The sequence below is a fragment of the Acanthopagrus latus genome, chromosome 21 (genome assembly GCF_904848185.1).
Source record: "Acanthopagrus latus isolate v.2019 chromosome 21, fAcaLat1.1, whole genome shotgun sequence".
Classification (NCBI taxonomy): Eukaryota; Metazoa; Chordata; class Actinopteri; order Spariformes; family Sparidae; genus Acanthopagrus; species Acanthopagrus latus.
Genome location: NC_051059.1, coordinates 11,425,057 through 11,452,418, shown reverse-complemented (window position 1 = coordinate 11,452,418; position 27,362 = coordinate 11,425,057). Strand labels below are relative to the sequence as shown.

General features: G+C 39.4%; 1 protein-coding gene across 6 annotated transcripts; it reads right to left on the bottom strand.

Moving 5' to 3' along the window:
• Positions 1–1,777: 1,777 nt before the first annotated feature.
• Positions 1,778–27,095, bottom strand: LOC119011315. Of its 6 annotated transcripts, none has more exons than XM_037084326.1 (54): positions 26,844–27,095; positions 23,103–23,155; positions 22,921–22,947; positions 22,700–22,768; positions 21,812–21,865; positions 21,318–21,398; positions 21,042–21,101; positions 20,884–20,943; positions 19,794–19,859; positions 19,220–19,297; positions 18,864–18,914; positions 18,126–18,230; positions 17,740–17,811; positions 17,583–17,651; positions 16,696–16,764; positions 16,511–16,579; positions 16,286–16,357; positions 16,120–16,182; positions 15,937–16,008; positions 15,329–15,391; positions 14,656–14,733; positions 14,184–14,243; positions 13,931–13,987; positions 13,529–13,597; positions 13,052–13,123; positions 12,160–12,225; positions 12,007–12,078; positions 11,540–11,599; positions 11,359–11,433; positions 11,203–11,268; positions 11,053–11,121; positions 10,894–10,959; positions 10,709–10,774; positions 10,456–10,527; positions 10,310–10,375; positions 10,039–10,107; positions 9,808–9,873; positions 9,623–9,688; positions 9,373–9,444; positions 9,227–9,292; positions 8,956–9,024; positions 8,810–8,881; positions 8,644–8,715; positions 8,438–8,500; positions 8,030–8,092; positions 7,882–7,941; positions 7,498–7,569; positions 7,324–7,386; positions 6,833–6,895; positions 6,213–6,287; positions 5,995–6,034; positions 5,807–5,858; positions 4,867–5,281; positions 1,778–4,714 (listed from the first exon to the last, which is right to left on the bottom strand). In XM_037084326.1, exons 2-54 carry the CDS (start codon positions 23,148–23,150, stop codon positions 3,104–3,106), a joined length of 5,391 nt encoding a protein of 1,796 aa, XP_036940221.1. In that variant the 5' UTR covers positions 23,151–23,155; positions 26,844–27,095; the 3' UTR covers positions 1,778–3,103. The 6 variants fall into 6 exon arrangements, with proteins under 6 accessions (XP_036940221.1, XP_036940219.1, XP_036940222.1 ...); XM_037084324.1 differs by lacking the exon at positions 26,844–27,095 and adding an exon at positions 25,524–25,649; XM_037084327.1 differs by lacking the exon at positions 26,844–27,095 and adding an exon at positions 25,557–25,613.
• Between the last annotated feature and the right edge of the window lie 267 nt (positions 27,096–27,362).

Sequence of the window (27,362 nt, the reverse complement as noted above, 5' to 3'; positions counted from 1 at the left end):
CCAAAAACCAAAACTTCTATTGTACAACATCTATTGTGTTGTATGGTTAGTGTTTTATTGTTGTTTGTTGTTTTGTTATTGTTGTTGTTTTTTATTGAATTGTATTGTTACTGTATTTTTGAGATTGCAAAAGTCCCCTTAATGACATCCTGCTCTCTGTCCCTGAGGGGCAAGTGAGATTTTTTTCTGGTTAAAGAAAATAAAAAAATTTAAAAATTCCACTTGGTTTCAAAGAGACAAAAAAATATCATGGGGGGGGAATTCACATGAAACGAGGGAAAGTTCCTCTGAAAAACAGAGAATATCAGAATATCAGTTGATTTGTGAAAAAAAATTTCATCTTCCTCTACCTCTATTTTGATTTCTACGATTTTCTTGCGAAAAACGTTTTTTTCCACTCTTCTATTGAGATCTTTTTCTCTTTTTTTCCCCCAACACACGCAAAAACATTTGCTTGTAGAATTTAGGAAAACAGGTCACCAGAAAGACAGAATGATTTGACACATGAATCATTTTGGACATACGACAGAACAGAACTTCCAAAGCGCTCACAATATCTAGTTTTGCGGATGTATGTCACTAAATATGTAAATGTACACAGTTTGGTGCACCGTAAACTTTTTGAGCACACAAGAAAAACAGACAATAGAGACAATGTTCTGTGTTCGTCCTGGCATCCTGTCAGTCTTGTGAACACTTCCTCATTCTGTGAGATAACATCAGTACAGATGCCTCGGACTGCTGAGCTTGTGAGATATGAATCGGCAGAAAATGAAGTGACAAGATGGAAAATACTTTAAGAGCTGCTCATTTCCGCCTATTCATTCCTTGGAGTTGTCGTACAATCTGCCCTGCGTGACTAATTCATTCTGATGTCGTCATCAGATTAGATTTTGACTCATTGATATTGATTGCTGATGAGCACTGGTGTTTTTATTAGATATAGTCATTGAGTTTTGTTGTCAGGACTGTAAAAAATATTAAAAAGAGCAATGTAAAGTAATACACACTAATATTCCAGTGTATTATTATACATTCTGTGTACCATTAACTCCTTTAGAGTGAGCGATATATGAATAGCATCTTGTTCCTGTGTAGACCAGCACAGTCACATCGAGTATAAATGTTTGAAAGATACCCTCATCTTAAGAAGAAAAGACAAGAAACTCATGATAAGAAGAGATCAAGATAAGATTATATGAGTGTCTCCAGACTCACAACCTGAACCCAGGAACTGTTTTTTAAAAACACACCCGTTCAATAACTTCACCTTTCTTAATTGTAGTGTTTCAGAGGGATCACTGATTTGACATCACTCAGAAGCCTGGCACCTGCTCGCACACCGCGTGATGACAAACAATTTCCGTAAAGGCAAAAAGCTCACACGTACCCTTTGTAAACCCACAGGCTCTCCTCAGGCCTGAGAGGGTGTGACACTGTGCGTATTTTTCCATCCCCAGATGCCCCACTTTACTTCATCCTGGAGAGAGGGCTAATGAAAATTGAAAACATCGGGGTGGGTGTGAAAGTCCTATATTTAAACACACGGACGCAAGCTTACGTAGTCTTATCGGTATATATTTTCACATGTGTTGAGGCCTTACTGTTATGATTGAGCGAGCGGCAGAAATTATTTACTATGCGTTTAATATACTAATTGTACATTTACGCCATCAAATAGTTCATTTCTGAGGTGAATTTCTTGAAGTGAACAGCAGAAAATACTAGAAAAGAAAAAAAAAGTGGTAGAAGTGATAGAAATTGAGAGCCAAAATCGTACCGTTCAGTAGTTCTAACAATTTATTTGTTCAGTAAGAAACCAGCACCATAAAAAATATTTACCCATATAAAATGACAAACATATAAAATATGAAAGAAGACACCGGTGATGAAAACAGAAAAATTGTACCATTGCACAACATTGCAGAAACATCAGGAAGTAGTCATTCCTGATGTCAAACTTGAGAGCGCAGACGTGAGGAAGGCAACGCCTGACTAAAGTGCACTGAGTGGAAATACTAACAGATGATCGTAAAGACCAAAAACTCATGATTAATTTCCAGGAATGGTGATTATCATTGGTACATCTCCCCAGAGCACGTTTCTGTACTTCCTGAGATACAACGACTGCATGAAAAACTCTTCACATACTGGTGTTTTTGTGACATAACACTGGTCCACTAGACAACACAATATACACACAGTGTGTTCATATAAAAAGGCACAATACAGACTTCAACAATCCTACTGCAAAAAACAAGTAGTTTTACCCTGAAACACCAGAAATATATAAAGTAACAGACACCGTTCAGAAATACATGTTTTAGAAACACATGAAAAGGTTTTAGATATGTTTAAAGGTGATCTGAAATCAGAACTCGTTAACAAGCAGCCTGTCTACGGATTAAAGCAAAAAAAATCAATTACTGACGCCGTGGGATAGCAGCTCAGGTCCAAAGCGTCAGTATTTGGCGACCTGTCGGCGTGACTCAACAATCAGCTGTTCTGTTGCTTTAAGTGACAAATGTGCTTTGCTGTGAAGAAATCTGATCCTGGGGCACCAAAACAAACTAACAAACAAAAAAGCACTTTTTAAAAAAAGAAAAAGGAAGGAAGTGATAAAACTCCTAGTGGTCGTATCCAAAGAAACACTGGTGCAGAAGCTGATAAAAGCACCTTATTGGCATTCAAAGTCTTATCTGAGTTTTCAACAAACAAAAACTTCACAATATGATGAATTTAATGAACGAGGCCATAATCACGTGACATTTCCACACACACGGGAAGTTCCAGTTCAGTCGAGGAAGTCTTGAATAGTAAATGTTTTGTGCATTAAACTGCTAAAAAACCAGGTCCTTGAGTCATGATTTCAGGAAAGAGACTTCCTGTTGATTTCATAAAATGTGTGTTTTGGTGCTTGGAGCACCACAAGACGAGCGCCGTCTAGTTCCAATATATTCAGAGAAGACAAATATCTCTTTTGTTGACATCTCCAAAACACTACGTCCATGGATAAATCGCACTACAGATTTTGAGGTGTACTGTCCCTTTAAAAGAATCTAAACCTAATCTTTGAAAAAGGATTATTGTGACGTCTTTAAAACTAAATATAAAGTCCGTCCTCCAGCAGCACGCTGGATCGCGATCGAGATCCTCGGTGGCTGTGTCGGTGCTCTCTGTCTCTGTCACTCCCTCTCCTCTCTCTCTCCCCCCTCTGACTCCCCCCGTCCTCTCTCCTCTTCCCCCTCTCCTCCTCCTCCTCCTCCTTCTCTCCCCCGGCTCGCTCGAACTGCCTCCTCGCGCTCTCGATCCTGCTCCCTCGCTTCTCGTCTCCTCTCTCCCTGTGCTCGTCTGATCCTCTCCTGTGGTGACTCCTCTCCGAGTCAGATCCCTTTCTGCTGTGCCCCCGATCTCTCTCCTGACGCTCCCTCCCCGACGACGCTCCGTGACTCCGGTGCGAATCTTTCCTCGCGTGATCCTCCCTCTTTGATTCTCTTCCTTCCTTGCCGTCTCTACTTTTAGCCACCTCAGCCCTCCAGTTCCTCGCTCCTCTCTCCTCCTCTCGCCGGCTGCCTCTGTCCTTGTCCGTCTCTTTCGTTTCGTGCACGCTCCCCCTTTCACTCTTATGGGGTTGATCTTTCTCGCTCCTGCGCCTCCCCGTACTCACACTTTTCACCTCTTTTTCTTTGGTTATCCCTCTGTCTACCTCTCTGCTGCTCTTACTCCTTCCAGAATGTACTTTTTCAACCTGTTCCTGTTGTTTTGAATGGCCTGATCGGATCTTTATTTCCTCTGGTTCTTTTTCCTTCTCACCTGCCTTTTTATTTGGAACATTTTCTTCTTTTGCCGTGTCTCTCTTGCTTTCATATTTTTCTTTTCCAGCCGTAATTCGGTTTTCAGTCTCTTTGTCTTTCTTCTTTCCTTTCTGAGACTGTTCTTTTAAAACCTCCTCTTTGGCTTCTTTGACGGTCTCATTTTTCTGCTCCACTTCCTCGTCAGAGATCTTATCTAATTTTTTTATCTCAAGCTTGTTTTCTCCCTCAACTTTGTCCTTGCTTTCCTTCTTTCCTTCTTTCTTAGCATCCTTTCCCACCTCTTCTTTCTCCTTCATGCTCTTCTCCTCCTGTTTCTTACTTTTCAAATTTTCCTTCTCCATCCCTTTACTCTTCTGCTGCTCCTCTGCCTTCTTGTCCAGTTTCTCCTCAAGGAGGTCCAGCTCCTGCTCCAGCTCAGCCAGCTTCTTCGGATCCGACTCCAATTCATCGTCAACTTCCACCTCCACCTCCTCAATTTCCTCGTACTCCTCCACCTCGATGCCGTCCATGGTCTTCTGCAGCTGCGTCTTCACCTTGTTCAGCTCCAGGAGGCCATCCTGAAGTTCTTTACATACGTCCCTGATCTTGGTGGCGAACTTTGTCTTGGCGCCTTTGCGGAGCTCATGGGAGTCCTTGGCGAGGAAGAAAACGTCCAGAGCGAGGAAGAGCGCTGACATGACCCCTGTGGTGACGCTGATGGCCTGGGCAGCTTTGGCGGCGCCGCCTGCAGCACCCAAAATCTGCACAGTGCTGATGAGCTTATCGGTGTTGATCATCAGGGCTTTTCCGGCGCGACCGCCCTCCTTCATCACGTGCTTGAGGTTGTGGTTCAGCGCCTTCTTGGCAGTACTCTCAGAGTACTTTTCAAAGTCCCACTCCTGCAGGGTGTCCATACCCGCCTACAGGACGCACAGAGACAGAAAGGGGCTATAAGAACTGTGACGCAAGATGGTATCTTATCTCTAGTTGTGGTCTAGTCTGCACTTGACGTATAATGTAAGATAATGTAATGAGAATTGTGACTCATTTGACTTTATCTACATTTCCTCACCTGCACAAACTCCAAACACTCCCTGATGTCTTTGATCTCCTCCTGGTAGCCCTGGATCATCTTCTCCAGCTTCTTACGGTCCATGCTGGAGTGAACCGTATCGGTGATGTTGGCCGTCGCCGAGGTGATGCTGCCCGCTGTCGCCACGCTGATCCCCACCGCCGTGACGATAATCGACGCACCGAAAGTGAAAGGTGCCAGAATGAGGCCCGTGATTGTCGCCACGCTGCCAGCGACGCTGGCCACCCCTCCACCCACAGCAGCCTTCACCGTTTTCTTGTGGAACTCATCTGCAGCGTCGGCCAGAGCCACAAGCTCCAGGATGCGACCCTGCAGGGACGCCCCCCGATTGTTGAAGAGACGCACGAACAGACGGGCGGCCATGTAGACACGATCAGCTGCCTGCTCCATCGCCCTACAGAGAAGGATGTGAAGAGATGGTGTGTCTGTTAGGTTTAAAGTTAGATGCTGGTAGGTTCTACATGTGCACACAGTAAAACATGGGGTCTTGAAAATATTTACATTCATCATTTGAGCACAAACACAAATACTACATAACTACCTAAAAAGAGGGCATCTGCACAAGTCGAAATTATGACATTTGACTCCAACTGCAAGGATTTACAGTAACAGCCTCCTGTTGCAACAATCCTGATTTTAGTGTACTGATGTTACGTCTCTAAACCTCCCGCATTTTAAATACAATAATATTTCACAACATTACTGCCTACAGAAAGCAAGAGAAAACATCAAAATATAATAACGTTTTTGTGAATATGATGTAAGACTTTTAAATGCCTTTTAAAGCCGTTTTTGGAAGAAACTGATTTCAATGCTTTTTAAGACAGTAAGCATAAAAAATATTCCTCAAAATGCTAAAATAACATCTTCTGTGTAAATCGGAATGAAAGGGTGTTTAAGAAAATAAAACTATGCTTACATTTCCTCATCATCCTCCTGGAAATTGGATGTCTCGTTCCACTCTGCCCAACCTGGCAACCAGCAGAAGTTGTGACAGAATTAGTAATAAATGTGCTGATTTCTTGTGCATGTTAGTGTGTATGTATGCGTGTGTGTGAATAAACTAACTAGTCTGAACCAATTAAAGTTGAGGACAAACACACAAACCTTTGACAGTGTTCCACCACTCCATCAACTCATCATTTTCCTGAAAACAGAGAACTTTGTCAAAGAAAACCCTAAAATACATTGATGTTCTTCTTTTATATCAAAGTCTAAAACCGAAACAGGCCACAACTAAAATGCAACAATACATAATTCTTTCTCTTGGTTCGGACATTATAAATCCAAACTACAAGTGTCGAAAGTGCCCCCAAAAAACACACCTCGTCAGCTTCCAGTGGGTTTTCTTCAGTGGAGAAAGATGCCATCTCCACAGGCTGAACCTCCACTGAGCTCTCCTAGAAAACAAACACAACAACACAACATTATGACATTAAATTCACTTTAAAGAGTCATTTTGTGTAACTACTGTCACCACAGTTTCCTGTATTCCTGTTGGCATCACAGGTGTAAGTCTGTTCAGTGATCACTAGCTACATGCTAAATGCTAACTGTCGCCACTTCAAGGGCTGCAGATGTCTAGAGATGATGAAAAAGATAATTAAATGACATGAATTGTATCATGTTACCTATACTATAATTAGAAATATGTCAGTTCTTACATACTGCCCCTTAAACTAATCATTTCACTGTTTAACGTGGGCTCAGACTCTTACAAGCATTCAGTGAGCAAATTATCATAAGTTACAAGTTTCGAATATCATGCAAAACATGCAAGGATGCAATGTGTGAACAAAACAACATATTCAACATTTTCATTGTGTCAGTTATGCTTTAAAAAGGTATGAAACTGAACAGAATATCACATTTACCACACACACACACACACACACACACACACACACACACACACACACACACTTAATAACATCATCGTGTTTACCTGTGCTGGGTTCAGCTCCTGCAGCTCAACAGCCTCCTCAATAATAGGCATCTTATCTGAACTCTGTGGATTAAAAAATAATCTCAATCTCATTAACTCAGCAAAAAATAACAACAACAACAATAATAATAATAATAATAATAATAATAATAATAATAATAATAATAATGATAATCAGTAAATAAAGTAAGGAAATATAAAGAAAAAAGATATTTGTGGGGAATGTGGGTGCCTGTAAAAATGACCCAGCATGATTTCTAATCACCTTTTCAACTGATCCTCATAACTTATGCACGTTAATAAGAAGCAGCAACATAAAACAACCTGTTCGTAAACTTTATTCAAGGCTTTTTTTGCGATCAAATATTTTTCAAATATTTTTTAAAAAAGGTGACATGGGACTTGATATCAGGACCAAGTTTCTCTGCAGTGATGCAGCAGCAGTGAGAAAGTGAGTAACTCAGGAACAACTAGAAGGAATCAGTTGATACCTGAGATGTCAGATTAAGTTTGGGTACTTTGGGAAGAGTTTTCTTGACTCGGAATGAAGTAACCTGAGACAACAAAAAAAGAGAAGAGGGATTTAACAACCAGAAGAGAAGAAAAAAAACACAGTTTGCAATAATCGTGTCTCTGGATGTTACAGTGAATAAATGACAACTCACTCGTCTTTTTTTCTTGATAGTTCTACTGCGTCTCAGCCCGCCTCCTTGTGGAGACTCCATGTCGGCACTTTCCTGAAAATTGGTACAGAAAATGGGCAGCAGAGAGGATTGTTTAGCAGCTGCACACACACATGATCCAGGATTCTATAGGGATCAACTAACCAGCTCTCAATGCTCAAATGAAATCCCTAAATGTGTTTTATGTATTTAGAGCATTTTCATTCGCCTCACTGACAATCTTACATCTTAAATTCACAGATTGGCAATTTATCTACATCATAAACCTACTTTTTTTCTGGGTTACTTCAAATATAATTACTGTGACCAGTATTAGTTGTGCTAACTACTAATGATTGTACACATCTGTAATAATGATATACATACCTGATGTTCAATTGTTTTAGGCGTTCTTCTAAAGATTCCAGCAAACCCTCCTTTTTTCTCCTTTTCAAAAAATAAAACAAGGAGCATTAATTCAAGTATTCTAAATGGGAAAATAAACTAATACAGTCAAGCAGAATAATTATCTCACCTTCGTGGCACTTGAAGCTTCTACAAGATTATCTGTGCTGGCCGATAATCGAGGAAGGTCATCCTTTAAAATAAAATTAATAGACGGAACAAAACAAGAATTTTGTCAGACATTACTATCACTGAAACTTTTTGGCATGGTTGTTGGACAACTCTCACAGTGATTCAAATGTTTCTTTATTTCATGTTCTTTCCTCTCCAGAAGCTGAGAAATAATGGTTTTAGTGAACACTGACAGTTCTGTCACGTCTTTCAGAAATGCCTCAGGTTTCAGGAGGTGTTTTCAAACAATGCCTAAGGTTTTATAATGTTTTTTTTTTTTTTAAATGGGCATCCTCGATCTCAATGGGTTAAAATAAACAAAACAAGTTGCATCCAAGTGCATCCACAGACTCTGAGTATCTCTCACCTCAGCAGTTTCTACGAGGCTGTCGCAGCTGGCGGACAGTTCCTTAGAGGCAGTGAGAGGATCCTGGAAAAAAGAAAGCTCTGTGTGAACTTGCTGAAGGTTAGTTTTAAACAATCTTAGCACAAAAATTTAAACAAGCGCTTCCACAGAAATCTCAATCATGAATAATCATACACACAACCGCACAAAAAAAAAATCTTGGTCACCTCTGAAGCGACCGATCGAGGAGCTGGTTTTGGAGACTTTCTGAAGATCCCTGCCAGTCCACCACTCTTCTCCTGAAACGTATGAAACACTTGTTAACAGTTGATATTCAGCCGCAGAACAGAATAAAAACAGACTGAGATTGTGTTTGTTGGACCACATTTTTACCTTTGATGTGGTTGTTTCTAAGAGATTTTCACCACTGCCATAGAACGTGTTATCCTCATCCCAGTTTAACTCCTGCAGAGAAAATCAAAGATCAAAAAGAGACGAACAGAAATACATTTTGAACATTAAAGGGTCATTTACTGCACCTCATCCGTTGTAGCCCCCTCTGTTGGTTTCTGAGTCTTCTTGAACATGCCACTAAAAATACTTTTCTCCTGAAAACAGACAAGACAGACAGTAAGTGGCGTTGAAGACTACACCAGGTTTATTTGTAATGTGTCATAGCTAAAAAGTACAATAAAAAACAAAAAGCATTAAAAGAATGTGTTTTTAAACGTACATGAGAAAACTTACGCACGTCAGAGTGAATTTAAATAAAGTTTATAGTGCAGAAGTTCCTTTTATGCAACACAGTACCTTAGTGTTGTTGGTTTCTGACAGACTGTCATTACTCGCCGTCAGCTCCATCTGATCATCTTTGTCCTGACAAAAGAGAATTTCACAGTATACAAACATGGACAATGATGCTGAGTGATCCAGTGTCCGAGGTCACACACACTCACCTCTACAGCCGCCTCATCTCCAGACGCTTTGGGTGTTTTCTTACGGAGTCCACTGAACAGCCCGCCTTTCTCCTGGTGAGTAAAAAAAAAAGCATGCAAGTTAAGTTGTTGAAAAGTTATGAAAAATAACTTTTAATGTATTGAAAATGCTATAGGTAACTATAATCAGAAGTAAAAGTATCTGCTCATGGGTGCCTTAATTGTAGTAGGGCTGCTAGTGAGATACTGTGCTCACTAGGTTCACACTGACCTCATCAAACAGGTTGTCGATGCTGCCTGATCGTTTGAAGATGCCAGCCAGGCCTCCTTTTTTCTCCTGAAACAGATTTGAGTTATTTCTCTCAAATGAAAATATTCAGAAACATGTTAATAAAACTACAGAGACTCCAAGACAGAAAAACAGAGAAAAGAGTGTTTTTAAAGAACGAAAAGTACCTTTGGGGCATCAGACAGATTCTCACAGCTACCAGATATCTGACTTTCACTGTTCACCTCCAGCTCCTGAATTCAAAGCCAGAAAACAGTTCATTACAATATTAACATCCATGCTCAATAAACTGAACAACGTATTATCCTCATCCCAGTTTAACTCCTGCAGAGAAAATCAAAGATCAAAAAGAGACGAACAGAAATACATTTTGAACATTAAAGGGTCATTTACTGCACCTCATCCGTTGTAGCCCCCTCTGTTGGTTTCTGAGTCTTCTTGAACATGCCACTAAAAATACTTTTCTCCTGAAAACAGACAAGACAGACAGTAAGTGGCGTTGAAGACTACACCAGGTTTATTTGTAATGTGTCATAGCTAAAAAGTACAATAAAAAACAAACAGCATTAAAAGAATGTGTTTTTAAACGTACATGAGAAAACTTACGCATGTCAGAGTGAATTTAAATAAAGTTTATAGTGCAGAAGTTCCTTTTATGCAACACAGTACCTTAGTGTTGTTGGTTTCTGACAGACTGTCATTACTCGCCGTCAGCTCCATCTGATCATCTTTGTCCTGACAAAAGAGAATTTCACAGTATACAAACATGGACAATGATGCTGAGTGATCCAGTGTCCGAGGTCACACACACTCACCTCTACAGCCGCCTCATCTCCAGACGCTTTGGGTGTTTTCTTACGGAGTCCACTGAACAGCCCGCCTTTCTCCTGGTGAGTAAAAAAAAAAAAAGCATGCAAGTTAAGTTGTTGAAAAGTTATGAAAAATAACTTTTAATGTATTGAAAATGCTATAGGTAACTATAATCAGAAGTAAAAGTATCTGCTCATGGGTGCCTTAATTGTAGTAAGGCTGCTAGTGAGATACTGTGCTCACTAGGTTCACACTGACCTCATCAGACAGGTTGTCGATGCTGCCTGATCGTTTGAAGATGCCAGCCAGGCCTCCTTTTTTCTCCTAAAACAGATTTGAGTTATTTCTCTCAAATGAAAATATTCAGAAACATGTTAATAAAACTACAGAGACTCCAAGACAGAAAAACAGAGAAAAGAGTGTTTTTAAAGAACGAAAAGTACCTTTGGGGCATCAGACAGATTCTCACAGCTACCAGATATCTGACTTTCACTGTTCACCTCCAGCTCCTGAATTCAAAGCCAGAAAACAGTTCATTACAATATTAACATCCATGCTCAATAAACCGAATGGATTCAGTCAATTATATCACATCATGGCACCTTCTCTGCTGCAGCGCCCTCTGCTGGTTTCTGTTGCTTCTTGAACATGTTGCTGAAAATGTTTTTCTCCTGAAAAATAATCTGGTGTCAGTGAACGTTCCCTCTGAAGACATTTCATCTGCATGTTTTTTGTCACATTATGCTGCTCACCTTAGTGGTGTTATTCTCAGACAGGTCGTCGTTGCTGGCAGACAACTCTTTCCGAGCCTCTGCATCCTGAAACAGAGAAACAGATGTTTAATGAAACAGCTGAAAATTTTGTTGAAGTTACGAGACTAATGGCACTTCCAGGAAACACTAACTCACCGGTGACTCTGTTTTTTCTCCAGACGCTTTAGGAGGCTTTTTGTTGAGGCCTCTGAACAAACCTCCACCTTTCTCCTGATGAAACAGACAAAAGACAGAAAAAAGGCTTCATGATGGGCTGAGAGAGTTCGAAGCATTTACAACTCAAACTCATTACTCATCTTGGACTTAACTCACTGACCTGTTTGCCCTCTGATAAATTCTCATTGCTGGCTGAGAGCTCTTTGTCAGCAGACTCGTCCTGTTAAAAGTCATCAGGTTATAAAAATGTTGCGTGGGGAATACATTATTTCAATCGTTACATTGATAAAAAAGGTGGCAGTAATTTGAGTGGCACCTATCGGTTCACAGTATATTTCTTAGTGAAAATATGAAATCAACATCCGTGCATAGTTTTGCATTATCATAGTCAATGATGCGACACATTTGCCAGATTTTCAGTGAAGTAGTTCATGTGAACATGGAGAAGATGTGAAGAAAAGTTAGGAAATCTCTTTTCAAAACGTTCTCAGATACCTTGCTAACAAACAGGCAACGATGCTTTACAACTTACAACAGTATCAGAGAACTAATATATGAAGATCGAGAGCTGCATTTTATTTAAACAATTAATAGACAGGCTAATAATGAAGTAAATTAGACTTTTACCTCCTCAGGCTGAGCAGCTTCTGCAGGTTTGGGGGCTTTCTTGAACATTCCAGCAAATATTCCTCCTTTTTCCTGAAACATGTTCAGACAGTGAGGGCTCCCTCTTACAGTTAGTCAGGACTGGCCTCTAAATGATGTGCAAAAAGAACTCACCTTTGTGTTGTTCTCGGACAGCGCTTCAGTGCTTCCTGAGAGCTCATCATCTTCTGATTGCTTTTCCTGAGAAAAGATTAAATCAATCAGAGCTTTTGACACACTACAGACAATTGACATGTCATCAGTAACAGTGTGGGGGAACCAAGCACTTTTACTGCTCTTTTACTGCTACCATGTCAGATTCAAGGGAAACTGCCCAGATTACACATTTATGTTTGTTTAGAGGTGTTGCGGGAGTATCACAGCAAGTGACACTTAAGTCAGTCTTGACTACAAGTTTTAAAATTAAAAAAATCTGGCAGTGTGGAGTTAGACAGAAGTGGGCTACTGAGGTCTGAAAAGCTCTTGTTTTTCTCTCTTAAGCTTAGCAGCTCGTGGCTTCATTAGATGCCACCAGTATAAAACATCTGGATCTCTGATCAAACCGTCAGTGTTTAAGTTAGACTTTAGATAATGTATGCATTAGATTTAGACAAGGAAGAAGAAAACGTGGAGTAAGGAAGACAGCATCTCTGATTCTGGTACATCAATTTTTGATCCATTTTTGTTTAAATGTTGCTGCTATAACTTTGTTGGACTGATGGACAGAGTCCTCCTTTAAAGCATTTAAAGCGCAGGTGATAAGAATTACATCATTTCCAGATCTGGATGGCTTGCTACCTAGGCCAAACCATGTCCTGGAAGAAACCTTATGTTAACTTAAAATAAGTTACTCATGTTGTTTCTGGGATTCAAACAAGCAGCCTTCAAGTCACTTGTGTACTCAGTGTACTCTGATGACATTTTGGCAATATGCAGCTTGAAAAGTAAACAAGTTAAAGAGTTAAAGTTCAAGACTTCTAAAGGGATGACTGGATGGCGACAGAAAAACAGAGAAGCCACTTCTTACATCTTCAGTGTGATGACCGTCTGCAAGTCTTGATGACTTCTTGAATATTCCACTGAACGCACCTCCTTTCTCCTGAAACACAGTTGAAGTGCTTACAGAACATAAATACATCACCTGACATTTTTTTGACTTTTCATTTGAAATTTAAAAATTATTTAACAATTAAACATTTAAATGACACAAACTAATTAAAGTAGTTGCAGAATAATTTCCAGTTGACTAAACGTTTCAGCTCTAGTCGTAAGTCCTGCTGTTCTAAACAACAAAATAATTCCCAAGAAAAAATGTCAGCCTCTCTTGTTCTCAGTGCTTCATTTTTCCCCATTGTTCAACCTGGGGTTACATTTCAGGAAATCTGCACAAAAACACTATTATCAGATTTGTTTATGGAAACTGGAACAAGATGTCCTGCTCAATTTCTTAATGTATCAGCTTTCAAATGAAGTGACAAAGTGTGCTTTTATACCAAAAACTGACCTTGGTGTTGGCGGTCTCGGACAGACTGTCGTTGCTGGCTGAAAGTTCTTTCTGTGCCGAAAGATTCTCCTGAAACAAGAATTCAGTCTGTCAGAAACAGAAAGTAGCTCCACAGGAAAGAGTTACAAAAAAAAAAAAAATCTGTAGAAGAATGTGTAAAAATTTCAATTAAACTTCTACATTACAGCATTTGAGCACACTGCCACACATACTTAGCTGTGCTCCATTTATTTTGTTATTTCTAAACATAGCAGCAAAGATGGGTGATTCAATTGAGTACAAGCAGCAAATGAGGTTGTAGGAATGACATTGACATTGAAACCATCAAGGTGGTTGGATTAGATGGTGTTTCCATTCTGTGTCTGCCTGACAGCAAAGAAACTTGGATTTGAGTCAGTGTACCTCTACAGCTGTTTTTGGAGTCTTTCTGAGGAGTCCGCTGAACAAACCGCCTTTTTCCTACACAGAGCAGAAAACATGTTAAATGAAACTGACAACTTATTTTCTTGAATTCCAGATTGAAGATTATCCAGCGACAGAGCTGCAGATATTTTCCCACATTAGTGTTGCTGATCATGTGAGTCACGGTGACTCATGGAGTTTCTGTGGGTGCGCGGGTGGATCCGTCACTGTCATTTCCATCATGAAGACTCACCTTGTTCTCTGTCAGGCTGTCAGTGCTGGCAGAGAGTTCACTGTGTAACGTCTCTGCCTCCTAAACACAACAAAAATGTTACTCAACCTGTGTGGACATGGATATTGACTGCAGGGATCCAATTACTGACACAAAACAGGTTAAAGCAGGAGTCCGCAGCTCTTTACATTCAAGGCTTCGAATGCAGCAGTGGACTGTAATAACCCTCCTGTCCAGTGACAATCATGTATCTCCGGCTTAGGAGATTTTGAATCTGATTTGTTCCTTCATGAACTGAGTGATCAATCATTCCTTTACTGATTGTGAAAAATAAAGAATAAAAAAAAAACTCTCGCCTTAGCTGCAAAATGCATCATCACAATGCTGAAAACAGACTTTTTTCTTCTGAAATGTTGACAGAGATGCAAAAAACATATGATGATCTTACTGCACAACAAATGCTATCGCAGACATTGAGTATATAAAGTTTTACCTCCTTCAGTCGGGGGGCCTCAGACAGTTTGGGAGATTTCTTGAACATCCCACTGAAAACACTTCCTCCTCCTTTCTCCTGAAACATAAAGACAAATCGGAATTCATTTTCTGGACACTGAAAGGAAGAATGTGAAGTTCCAAACTTATAATTAAAGTTTGGATAATTTGGAAAAATCTCCTTGTGGTGAGTTTGACAGAAAAGGGGAAGGTTCATGTAATTTTTTCTTTTTGCTCATGGAAGGGCACAGAGCACATCCTGTTTCTTTATCAGGGCTTCATTTTCCACCTCACGTCAAACTAGTTCAGTTTGCTTTCCTTTTCTTTGTCAAATGCGAACTCCAAACTCTTTGTTTCCATGACTGAGTGAACTGAATAATCAAACTGACCTTAAAAAGGATGACTGGATCATCAGTCGTTCTTCATTTTCTCATGAGATTTTGTGCCAGGTAGCAGACAAAATATCATCTTCTAGAGCCATTACATTGTGCAATCAACATTTAGTTCATAACAATATGTATAAAAGTTGTCAGTTTAAGTATAATTTTGAATGTATGTAACAAAGCATCTTTAACAATGACGGTGTCGCAGTTTTTTTCTAAATATAGGGGAGGGTTGAAAGTAAATATAAGATTCAGCCCCTGTCATCAACCCAGTCAATCTGGGCTCCTTACTTTGGTGCCGTTCTCATTAGTGTCATTACTGTCTGACGGGTCCGTTTGCAGCGACTCTTTATCCTGAAACAAAAACAAAGAACAATACGACGCCTCAGTTGTTTGATCAATGAACAAGAATCCACCAAGTGTTCAGTTTGAATTTTCTTGCTCTCTGATCTTTTTATTTACTCTCTTACATTTTCTCTTTCATGTCAATTCTGTATTTAAAATTATGAAGAGTCTGGCAGTTACAAAGAGCATCAGAGGACTGCAACAGATGGACAGTAAGACTTTGCACCATCAATCTGTCCTTTCTTGTTGTCGTTTAATACAACTCACAAACAAGCAGACAACAACGCCAAAACCACAAAGGATCCCCAAATTTGTTGAATCCTTTAAGTAGGAACATGACTGTTGTACATAAGAAACTCACTTAACCCAAACATTTTAACTACATTCCATTTTTTATCAGGCATTTGCATTGTATCATTAATATGTTCAAAACCCTGAACCTCCTTTTATTTACACTTGCATTCACTTTTTCTGAAGGGGTGAAAAACAAGGCAGTCTGAAACATTTTCAGTGATAACTAGAGTGTCTAAAATGTGTGCAAAAACATTTTCTACCTGCCCCGGCGTTCCCTCTCCTGGAGGCTTGGGAGACTTTCTGAGAATCCCGCTGAAAATTCCTCCTTTCTCCTGGTGACACCAGACAGATTGATTCGCACCGTCAGTGACTGTTATATAATCATAACGATGATGATGCTGCAGTTATAATCCAGTCACTTCACAGCCAACTACTGAGCTCACCTTTGTGTTTTCAGACAGATTATCATTACTGCCTGACAAATTCTCTTGTAGAGCCTGTTGGTCCTAAAAGATAAAATGAACCGGTTCAATGTGAGCATCAGGCCACTGGATCTTACTAACGAGTTGACCATTCTGTCTTTATTTAAATAGTTTTCAGCTGCATCACCTCATCAGTCTGAGCAGCTTCTGCTGGTTTCGGAGACTTCTTGAACATCCCGCTGAATATTCCTCCTTTTTCCTGAAACAGACAAAAGCAAAGGCTCAGTTATGGAAGATCTATTTGGGTGAAGCTCCGGTCAGTGAGGGGCTTTTCTGCATGACGAACTGCTAATCTGTGTGTACACTGTACTTAAAGATAACTTTATCTGCACTGTGACGCAGAGCTGCTCACCTTGTTGCTGTTGCTTTCAGACAGACTGTCGCTGCTGGCAGACAGCTCACTGTTGACACTCAGACTGTCCTGAAACGCAAATGTAAAAAAACAATAAAAAATGAAAAAACACACCAAAAAATAATGAAAAGTATCAACAGATCTTCATTTTGTATTCTAAGAAAGAGGAGGCCATTCTTACTCACCTGCGCAGGTGCCTCGTCTGCTGTTTTATTGTGTTTCTTAAGGATGCCAGAGAACAAGCCTCCTTTTCCCTATGAACAATGTGAAAAACAGTAATTATTTATGCTTTTTTTTTCTTTTTGCATTTGTGATAACACACATAAAAATACAACAAAACACCTGAAATTCTGATTAAATCATAAGTCTTCTATGTGTCTGTCTGGTGAAATTAAGCTTCACTAGCAAAACAGATGGAAAACAAAAGTCTACGCAGCAGTGATAGGACAGTGGAGCTTAGTATTGAGATACCTCATATACACCCACCTGACTAAGGCCGGACATTTACTTGCTTAGAACCATATGTTCACATAGACAACTGGCTGAATTGTTAACATAGATGGTCACATAAGTGCCTACATACAATGTGTTTTACTGGAGGATACTAGAGGGCATACGTTTGCTTGTTGTTCTGTTGTTGTCCCTGCTGCTGACATGTCCCCATACTGGACCTACACTCCACATCTCGCAGGACTCGTGCATACCCGGATGCGTTGTTAAAAGCAAGTACATCTTTGGCCTAAGTGGCAAGCGGGGCTCTGCTGCCACATGATATCATATGCCATTTTTATGTCTCAAATAAGTCATTCAAAACAAACTTATCAGAACCACCTACTCAAAATGACAGAAGTTATGTTTGGACAAATGTTATTTGACATGTACTTTGAGTATTTATTTTGGTTCATGCCCCATTCACTGCAGCCAGCTACCAGGAAGCAATTTTGCTTAATTTTTGGAGAGCTGTCATGTCACCAGTGGCAGCCAATACAGTCAGTACTTTTGCTGGTCCATGAGATGGGTGAGTGATATCACGAACGCTTCAGAAACATAAGGCCAATAAAACGAGACCTACTTGGGATTGTTCGGAACTCTTCTTATCTGCTTCTTCATTATCTTCCGGATCGCAGTCAGCTTTGCTGACCTGGCAAACAGCAAAACAACAAGTAAGGCAACAAGACGATGACAGTGAAAGTTAACGTTCAGAAAAGGAGCAGAAGAGTTGATGTTACCGTCACTGCTGGAGACGGTGATTTCTCTCTGGGAGATTTCCGGAACATTCCAGCAATCAGATCTCCTATGTCCTGAAATACAGATTGAGAAAAAAATCTGATGTCTACTCATCTAATGACAAGATGGCTTTATGTTTACCTCACAGAAACTGAACTGTTGCGCAATTGAGCACTGTTAAAATTTATGTTAATATAGAATTAATCTTATGTGGCTTCTCTAGTGTCGTTTGCACATTAAAAGGAAGTGAACTTTTAAAATAATCTCATTTTCAAAAGAATACTTATCCACTTTGTTGTTCCCCTGTCACTTCTAATTTGTTCTGAAAAAGCAGAACTAGCGTGTTAACATGAGAGAAGAGAGTCAGACACGGTTGTTAATCTCTTACCTCTTTGGGTTTCACATTCTTCTCCTGCTTGTTTTTTTCTACAGATTGTTCCTTTTCGGAGGCTGCTTCCTCTGCGCTCGGGTCTGGACTCGGCTCTCTGCTGGCCTTCGAGAACAATAATTTTCAGCACAATATGATCATCCTGTACTTTTTCCATCAAAACAACCAGACAAGAGAGGACATCAATCAAACAGATGCTTAAAATTTCATTAAGATCATCTGATTGCTTCCAGTCAACTTATCATCATTCCTTTACTGCTGCTTCATGAATACAATAGGTTCTATTTCAAGTGGAACATAAAATGTGTCAAAAGTCCTATAAGGTTTAAATAACTTTGATAAATAAGAATTTTCACAAACTTAAATTCTTAAAAAGGAACAATAAGTAGTTGAACCACTCTGAAAACAACAAATTAAACTGAGGCAAGGATACTTGACTCATAAGTCACACATGTCACTTTGTCAAGTTGTGAAACTGTAGGTTTGAAACATCAACAGTGGCATAAACATTTTCTGCTTTTGGGGCCTTTATTAGAACGTCAAGGGCAGACAACAAAGGTCCCTGGCTGGTTGTGAACCCGGAATGTCTAAGTTCACAAACAAGTTAAAATGAAACCCTCTACCATCAACACCACCACCACCCAAGAACAAGTATTTCCATGTTAAAAAAAACAAAAACTCTGTAAAACACTGCAGCCACCACCAGCAGAAAACACCAAAGCAGACGGTGTTTCATACCTTTGGTGACGACTTGAATTGCAACCCTTTCATTACTCCCTTCAGACCGCCCTGTTAGATCACAGTCACATGTCAAAAACCAGCTGATTAACAGTGGAAAACACACACACACATGCACACACACACCACAGATCTGCATCACTAGTGAAGACATTCAATGACATAATGCATATTGCCTTACCCTAACTTTAACTGTCAGAACTAAATGTCTAACCCAGATCTAAACTTGATCTGACCATAACCATAAAACCTTCCATCAGTCCTTTGAAGTCCGGAGAACCAGCCAAAATGTCCTCACAAAACTGGTTGAAAGACAATGTCTGTCCACAAAAAGATACAAAGACAAGCACACATACCGGTTTGCTGCCAGAAGCCTGTTTGGCAGGAACATCATCAGTTTTTTCCTTTTTGTCAGAGTCATCGAACACATAACTCTGATGAAGAAAAAAAAAATCAGATAAACTCAATAACTGCTGATTCAACACCTGCATCATGAAAAAAATTCAGCTTTAAAACACAGTAACTATGGTGCTGCACAGAGAGTCTATAAAACATTCTATAGTTTTGTGTATATTACATTTTTCCCATGACATGTTTATACTTAGTGCCTCTTTTTTCCTCTATTTGATAATTATAACATTCTCTTTTATCTGATGGATTACAACACTGACTCATTCTAGCGGGATCTGATACACTCCTAAGGTTTGTCTAACTACACGCCTATTGTTCATTTGTGTACACACCCACACACACCCGTTTGCCACCAGGAGCCTGTCAGGCTGCGGCAGTTTAATTAACTCAAAAAGTGTGCCACTATAAGAAAAGGTGGCGTCAAGGCCACAACACAGCCCTACTCCAAAATCTAAAATGAATAAAATGCATAATAATTAAATGTTTTGTGCAGAGAAGAGCCGCAGGTGCATCGCTTACAGTGAACGTAGTTGTTTTTTCTTTTCGGCTCCGCTGAAACACCCCAGTCAGGACCGTCTGATCACTCTGCAACAAAACACACGGATATGAAGATGAAGACAGTGTATAAACAGTGTATCCCACACATATACTTAGTTTTGGCTGAACACCAGGGTATACTAATGACTGCCAAAGTATATTTGGTAACCCATTTTAGCCTTTTATTCTTTTTTTTTCCCCCCTATCCGATGAAAAAACTCCGGACAGTCCGCCCTCGCTCCTCCATCCTGTCTACTGTCACACATGCTCTGAAGACAGAGTGAGGCAGACGTTCTCCGGCAACACATCCCTCCTGTAAATGCACTGATCATGATGGTGTACGTTGGTTTATTGGCTACATTATTAACAACAAGCTTCCTCCACACAGAGTTTACCTTCTGCTACAACAACAGAATTGCAGGTGAAAAAAATCCTAAAAACAAGGTGTGTTTTTTGGTGCATTTATAAAAATTACGGCTGATGAAGGAAGCAGATAACGCTGCTGGGAGAGAAAACGGAAAGGAGCAAGAAACAAGCATTAATGTGGACAATTAAAGCAGGTTAAGTCTTAAAGCTGTTCTCATGATAGCCTGTACACTCCTGCGCTGGCTGTACCTGGTTGTAGCCCTCATTCTCTGATCAACGAAGTGTGAACATTTAATTAATCTGAAAATGCATGTTTTATGGGTTAGGGTTAGGGTTTCTTATCTCATTAACAATAATGCTTACCTTATTTACCTGCTGGACTGAAGAAAATTAAAGGTTGAGTTAACCCAAACTAACAGTTAGGTCAGATGTCACTGGGTAGATATGAAAGACACTAGCAAAACAGCCGAACAGAAATATCAGACAGGTCGGACCATCGTGTTTTAATATGTCTTTAAACATTTCGGTTACGACTGAAAATGCCAAATGGAAAAAGACAGGTTTGCTGGTATCACACATCTCCACAGTGCAAATCAACTGCCAGCTGTCTGCCTGGAAGTGACTGCTGTTGTTGACACAATGACACGATTATTTTTCGATACTGAATTAAGTCCAAGCTGAAAGTTTCTGACTCCAAAAGGAATACCTGTTTGATGAAGTCTGCTTCATCTTTGGGAACGTCTGACTGGTCATTTGTTCTGGAGCTCTGATGAGGAAGAGGAAGGACCTTAGCGTGTTTTTATTTAAAAGCAAAAATAAATGAGGAGGAACAAGATATAATTGTCTGTGTGTGTGTGTGTATACCTGTGTGTCCTCAGCCTGTACACTCCTGCGCTGGCTGTACCTGGTTGTAGCCCTCATTTCCTGCACACATACACACACACAGTAAAAGCCCAGGAGGGAACAAAAACAGATATTTTGAAGAGGAACAGAAAAATGAAACCTTGTGTAGCTTTGTTCAATTCTTTACTGTAAACTGTTCTAACACATAACTACAGATTCTTCCTGATTCATATTTAAGATAAAGTTCAGTGCATGGATGTGTTTTAGTAGATATTAAAGTATGTGAGCGTACTGTACCTGGTCTGTTGGTCTGGGTGGAACCACGGGAGTTTCATCCAGTTTCACTTTTGTCTCCCTTTGTTTCAAGTGTTCTTTAACCTGATACACATGGGAAGAGGGGACCAAACACTTTTTAAAAATGGTATCAGACTATTTAGATGTATCCGCTGCATGACGGCATCATAATATTCACAAAAGGGTCTGACATCTGAGCATTTTATCTTGCACTTTGGGAAACACGGATCGACATTTTTTTACCATTTTCTGCATTTTATAGACTAAACAACTGCCACTGATCAATAAAAGAAAGAAGTCAACAGATTCATCAACAGTCAAAATGATCTTAAATTTCAGCCCCATCCGTGACCGGATCTGAACCAGAGGTATGATAGAAACCTGGTATCAGCCTTAAAAACACCACAGCACCCTCCCCCTCTTTAAAATCTCTGTGTTTCCCGATTATGCATCGTAGTAAAATGTAAACAATGGCAATTCAAAAGAACGTTGAGTACCTCTTTGTTTGCTGTTGCTGCTGTTTTCGTGCGGTACTGTGTATGACTCAGTTCCTGCACAGAAAACACAAAAAGTTGATTTGCTTTCAAATCTTAAATGGCCCATTCTCATTCTCATTTCCTCTCCTTTGTCTTTTACACCTCTTGTAAAAGATACTATATATTTGAATAAAAACACTAGTGATGCTTTTTCTTTCAAGTCTTTTTTTTTTTTAAAACTGCATTTAACAGTAATGATAAGTATTGTTCAATAAACTTAGTTATAGTTTTGTGTTGCCAGAGTAAGAATTTTATTGAATATCCCAGAGTTTATCTTCAAAGAGTGAACAAAAACCTCTCCACTGGAACACAGACTACCTAATTGACTTAAGTTGTTCCAGATGTTTGAAGTGGAAACAGACACCCATCAGCGCCAGGGTGCACATGCACCGTAAAGTCTGCCAAGTGCTACTAAACATTTTCAGTGTTCACAGCAGTGTACCTGGCTCGCTTTGAAGACAAAAATATGTATTTTTTTCTGTTTTCCTGTTTATAATCATTTACATAATAATAAGTTAAGTTAAATTTAATATTGGGTTCACCTTGATGATATGCTGCTGTGCCTAAATGAAAATGTTAAGTGCACCAGTGCAACCAGTGTAAAAAGTAAGCAACAAAATACATGAAAGTGAGGGTTGTAAGGAGCCAATTTAACTTTATTTTATAGCCATTTCATTCTGATACGTTGAAGCAAAACACTTTTCTGTCGCCAGTTTAAGAAAGACTGACCCACCACACCGGCTCAGTACAAGACTAATAACTAGATTTGTTAAAAAAAATTACATTACAGACAAAAAACTGTTGGTCTCTAAAAAATCAGTAGCATCTTCCAGGTCAGAGACAACTTACAGAGTCTGTCGGTCGTGGAGGCACCAGAGGATGTGGTTTCTCATGTCTCTCTGGGTCACTTCTTTTCGCCTGTAAAGATAGTTTACTCGAGTGTGCTGCTTTGCTTCAAAATCCTGAAATCACCCCTAAAAACATCCTCAAGTCCTGTTCAAACACTTCAGCAAACAGGCAAACTCATGACTGACTTGGTAACATTGATAATCAAAGCTTTATCACAGTACCTCTGCAGGTTTTGGAGGTGGTTTAGGCTGTGAACAGAGAAGATAACTGAGTGTGTGCCGTATAATATATGACACAGCAGGTTATAATTACATCTGTAGTTGGTATGCGAAAATAAAATGACAATACTCAGACTGTGTTTTGAGTTAGTTCAGTGTTTTGTGTTAGCTGTAGGTATTCTCACCGGCTTTGGTTTCTTTTTGACATCTGGCTTCATCATACACGCCTCCATCCTTCCTGAGAGAATGACAAACAGAGAGAAAACGTGTAAACATGACCAATCACAGGTTTGTGTTGTTTTGTGATTGTAAAGAGGAGTAAATTAATCCATCTAAGTCAAACTAGAGCGGGCATCTCCCAACAGAGGAGGTGGCCTGCAACATTACCTGTCAGCCACTTAGAATGCAGTACTGAGGTCCCTCCCCAGACAGCTCAACAACCATTCACACCTGGGCTCAACTAGCCCTGGCAACCCACACCAAGGCCTATTGGGTCAAGACCCACAAGTGGCCCTAATGTCTCTGAAACTCAGAGGTCACACATGTCCTCAACAACTCTGTAAGGACATTCCCACACAGAGGTTGAAAGCCTGGACTCCACTCCAGTTAGTTAGAACTTAAGAAGCCTCTTGGATGAGAGGTGACACGTCTTCAAGAAACTGAAACAAGTCCAGTCACCTATGATACAGCACTAAGTCTATATATATGACAGATGGACCATATGGAAGCAAGAGACAAACAACTTTGTAACTTCCACTGTTCTTCACAGCGTACCTTTTGACATTTCATAACAGGAAAAGCACAGGTGTTATTAATAACAATCCATTTAACTCTGACCAGATGTTTACGACTTCAATACTAGATACTTACCTTGTACATCCTATTTATTGACTGTCTGTTTTGTTCAGTAAGTAGGTGAGAAATCATTGTGGTTCAAAGTTTTGTGCAAACTGTTAGTAGATTCTGAATTGACTATACAGTCTGACCATATAACTTCCAAGTCAAAATCTGGAAAGCTGACTTTACTGAAAGTTCTTATATAACTGACATGGTACAACAATACTGAATACTGAAAGCCAAACACACATGGATGCCTCACATTAGCCAGAGTTTATCACTTAGTGAATTGAAACTATAATTTCATGAATATGGTATTAGATTATCAATGCATAGCATTTTTACATCACCAGTTCTGTAGTCACACAACCATCTTGAGCTGTCTGAGGATGTGAATGCTCACCAGTCTTGGACTTGAGAGAATCTTTTCCAGCTTCACCATCCATCTGATCGACATGAACGCAGCATAAAGGAGGAGCATTGCTTCCAAAGATTCAAAGCTTGTTTATCATTTTCATTTTCTTTTGCAAGCTCTGTCCCCCATTTCTTGCCATGTCTGGCAACCTCCTCTATGTCCTTTGTCATTTGCATTTTGGGATATGAGCACAGAATCAAAGATGAAGCATAACAGTGCAATGATATACATCACTGTACTGTTTTACCACTCTGTGTGAAACTGCATTCGGGTCAACTACACTGGCCATCACTGTTGAGCTGGAATCCTTTCACTTTTCTGGCAAAAATGCTCAGGATTCAGTTAACCTTGCTGTTTTAATATGTCATGTACGACAGCAGATTTTCGTTAGTCAGAGTTACCTACTTCAGTAGATCTGAGTCACTCAACCTTTCTCAATCTCTTGTGGGTAAACTGTGGTCTACTTAATCTTTTATTGACCCATTCAAGGGCTCACCTACATTTATATAATCTTGACTCTGACTCAAGAAAGCAAAGTGTTGCCAACTTACTATTTCAGCCAAATCTACGTAATCTCTCTTTTCCTCTTGAATGAAGGATGCATTCAGGACCTTTACTTCAGGTAAGACCACCAGAACTGAGAGCATAAGCTGATTAATAAATCACCAAAAAAAGGAATTAGCAACAATTTTGACAATCGTTTTTGTTTGTCTTTTGTTGTTTTTATCCGGACTGCTGGGAAATGCTAAATATTCCAGCTGTTTCACACACAAATATCCAGATGATTTTCCTGACCGTCTGCAACACTAAAACCCCAACATAATGCACATGCAGTTCAGGGGTTAACAGCAATTCATCATATTTATATCTATCTTACCTGTATGATATTTATATGTAGCTGAAATAATATATAAACAGCAGTGTGCAATACAATGAATAATAATGGAATATATCTGAGGGTAAAACATGGTATTTTTTAAGTTCCTCAACACTTAATTATAGCTTTACAGTCTGAAATTAGTTCACAAATGTTGATGAAAGCAGTCATCACAGCAGAAACATACCAGTACATAATACAGGAAGAAATACAGATTACAGTTACAGTGGTCACTTACTGTGTGACTCATTTGGAGAAGTAAAACACTACACATTTCTTTTAACTGGAGCCGGTTGTCTGAACTCAGCTCTGAACATTAACGTTAGCTTACAGGCTAAAAACCTTTAGCTGACGTTAGCTAACGGTTATAAGCTAAAAATACACGAGCTAGTTAGACGGACAGTAAATCATAAATTATAGCTGACAAGTGACTAAAACTCTGTATTTAAATCACGCTGACGTCAGATATTCACCTACCGATGATTTGGAGAAAATTCAGAGACACTTCACCTCAACTTTGTACCAGATAACATGAGAAGAGCAGCAGATAGGTTCCTTCACGTTCACGACATTCCCAGGAGTTTTAAACTTCACCACACCCGCATACAACAACATCTGCACACAGGAGGCGTTCACGAGCTCCTCCAAAGTTCAGAAATCACAGCTTTCGAGTCACAGCAACCCAAGCACTTATTTTTCTGTCTTTCTTTCTTTTGCGATGTGGTAAGTGGTGTTGAATCTATTTACATCGAGATGATATATACGCATATTCAATTATAATTTACTTTAGTGGAGTCAAAAGTACAATAGTTTAAAGTGGCCAAATTTGAAAATACTTAAGGAAAATACAAGTACCTCAAAATTGTACATTTGTACAGTTTTGTAAAACATAGAAAATAAACACTTATCCTTATTTTTAATTAATAAAAAGACTCTGGAAAGCAAAATTGCACATCACATTAAGGATATTTCATTTATATACATACATTGTATATATACTGTATACATTTATTTTACTAGGTATGCTAAGTTCGCTGAATACAGTTATAACTCATCTTACTGTATAATTTGGTCAGATTTTAGATGACAATACTGTTTAGATTATGTTCTTGAGTGCAGTTTTTGTTGGGACGAACTAAGAAGCCTTTGCATTTGTGATGTATTTGAGACATCAGGGCTATTATCATAAAGGAAAACAGAAGGTATTAGAAAAGATGTTTACTGCTCATCGAAGTCACTTAGCAAAAATATGTCAGCGTACTAAAACCCACGTGTTGGCACAAGTATCAATCAATTAAAAAAATAAAAAATAACTCTAGTGTCAACATCCTGATTCATCTGGAAATGTGACAAACTAGATGAAATAGTGCGCAAAAACAATAAAATACAATCACAAAAAATTGCAAATAAATAAATAAATAAATACACTACGCGTTAACGAGAAATGGACCCATGCAATATTACTTATTTAGCTCACATAAATACAAAACATCTCAACCACTCATGAACACTCAGCCTGACTATCTAACGTTCTGTTTCTGAAGGGTGTTTACCTCCCCGTTAAGTAACCCAAATATTTCCGACACCACCCAAAGGCAACAGTAGTTACAGGTCGAACAAAGCATCTCAAACACACCTCAGAACGCCCTGACAGCTCCTGCGCCTCAAACGCCAACAGGGAAATCATCTGTTGTATAACAAGACGACCTCCTGCGTCACTACAGACTTCAGCCATCACATTCTCGTCTGATAATAGTTCCCAAGGTGAAGGCGAACAATAAAAGTCGAACATCTCACCTGGTTTTTGGAGAAGATGCGAGCTGTGAAATCCTGCCTGGCTTTGTTGGCTGTGGATTTGACTCACCTGGTAGAGGGCGTGGTCAGTGTGAGGACTACCTGTGTCTGTGGGAGGTAAAGAAACGCGTTTCCCAGGCGGTGAGAGTCTGACTCAGCAGTTTCACAAGTCAGCTAGATGTAAATAGAAACCCAAACACAAACCCCAAATAGAAAGATCAGGATGACACACTGAGAAATGGATTAACGTGCTCATTTTTGTTCAGTATGTCTTTTCTCACATATGATGTTTCATTATTTCTTTTTTTTATTCTACTGTTCAGTTTTATTTTCTGAAAATATGATCTCTGTAAATAAACCAAGATTTAAAAAATGACTTCTTGTCTCATAATTGGCTTTAAATAATATTTCTGACTTTCTATCCCATAATTTTGACTTTGATCACATAATTTTGTCTTTTTATCTCATAATCATGACTTACTATAGAGTTTTTGTTTTTCATATAATCAAGGACATGTTTTG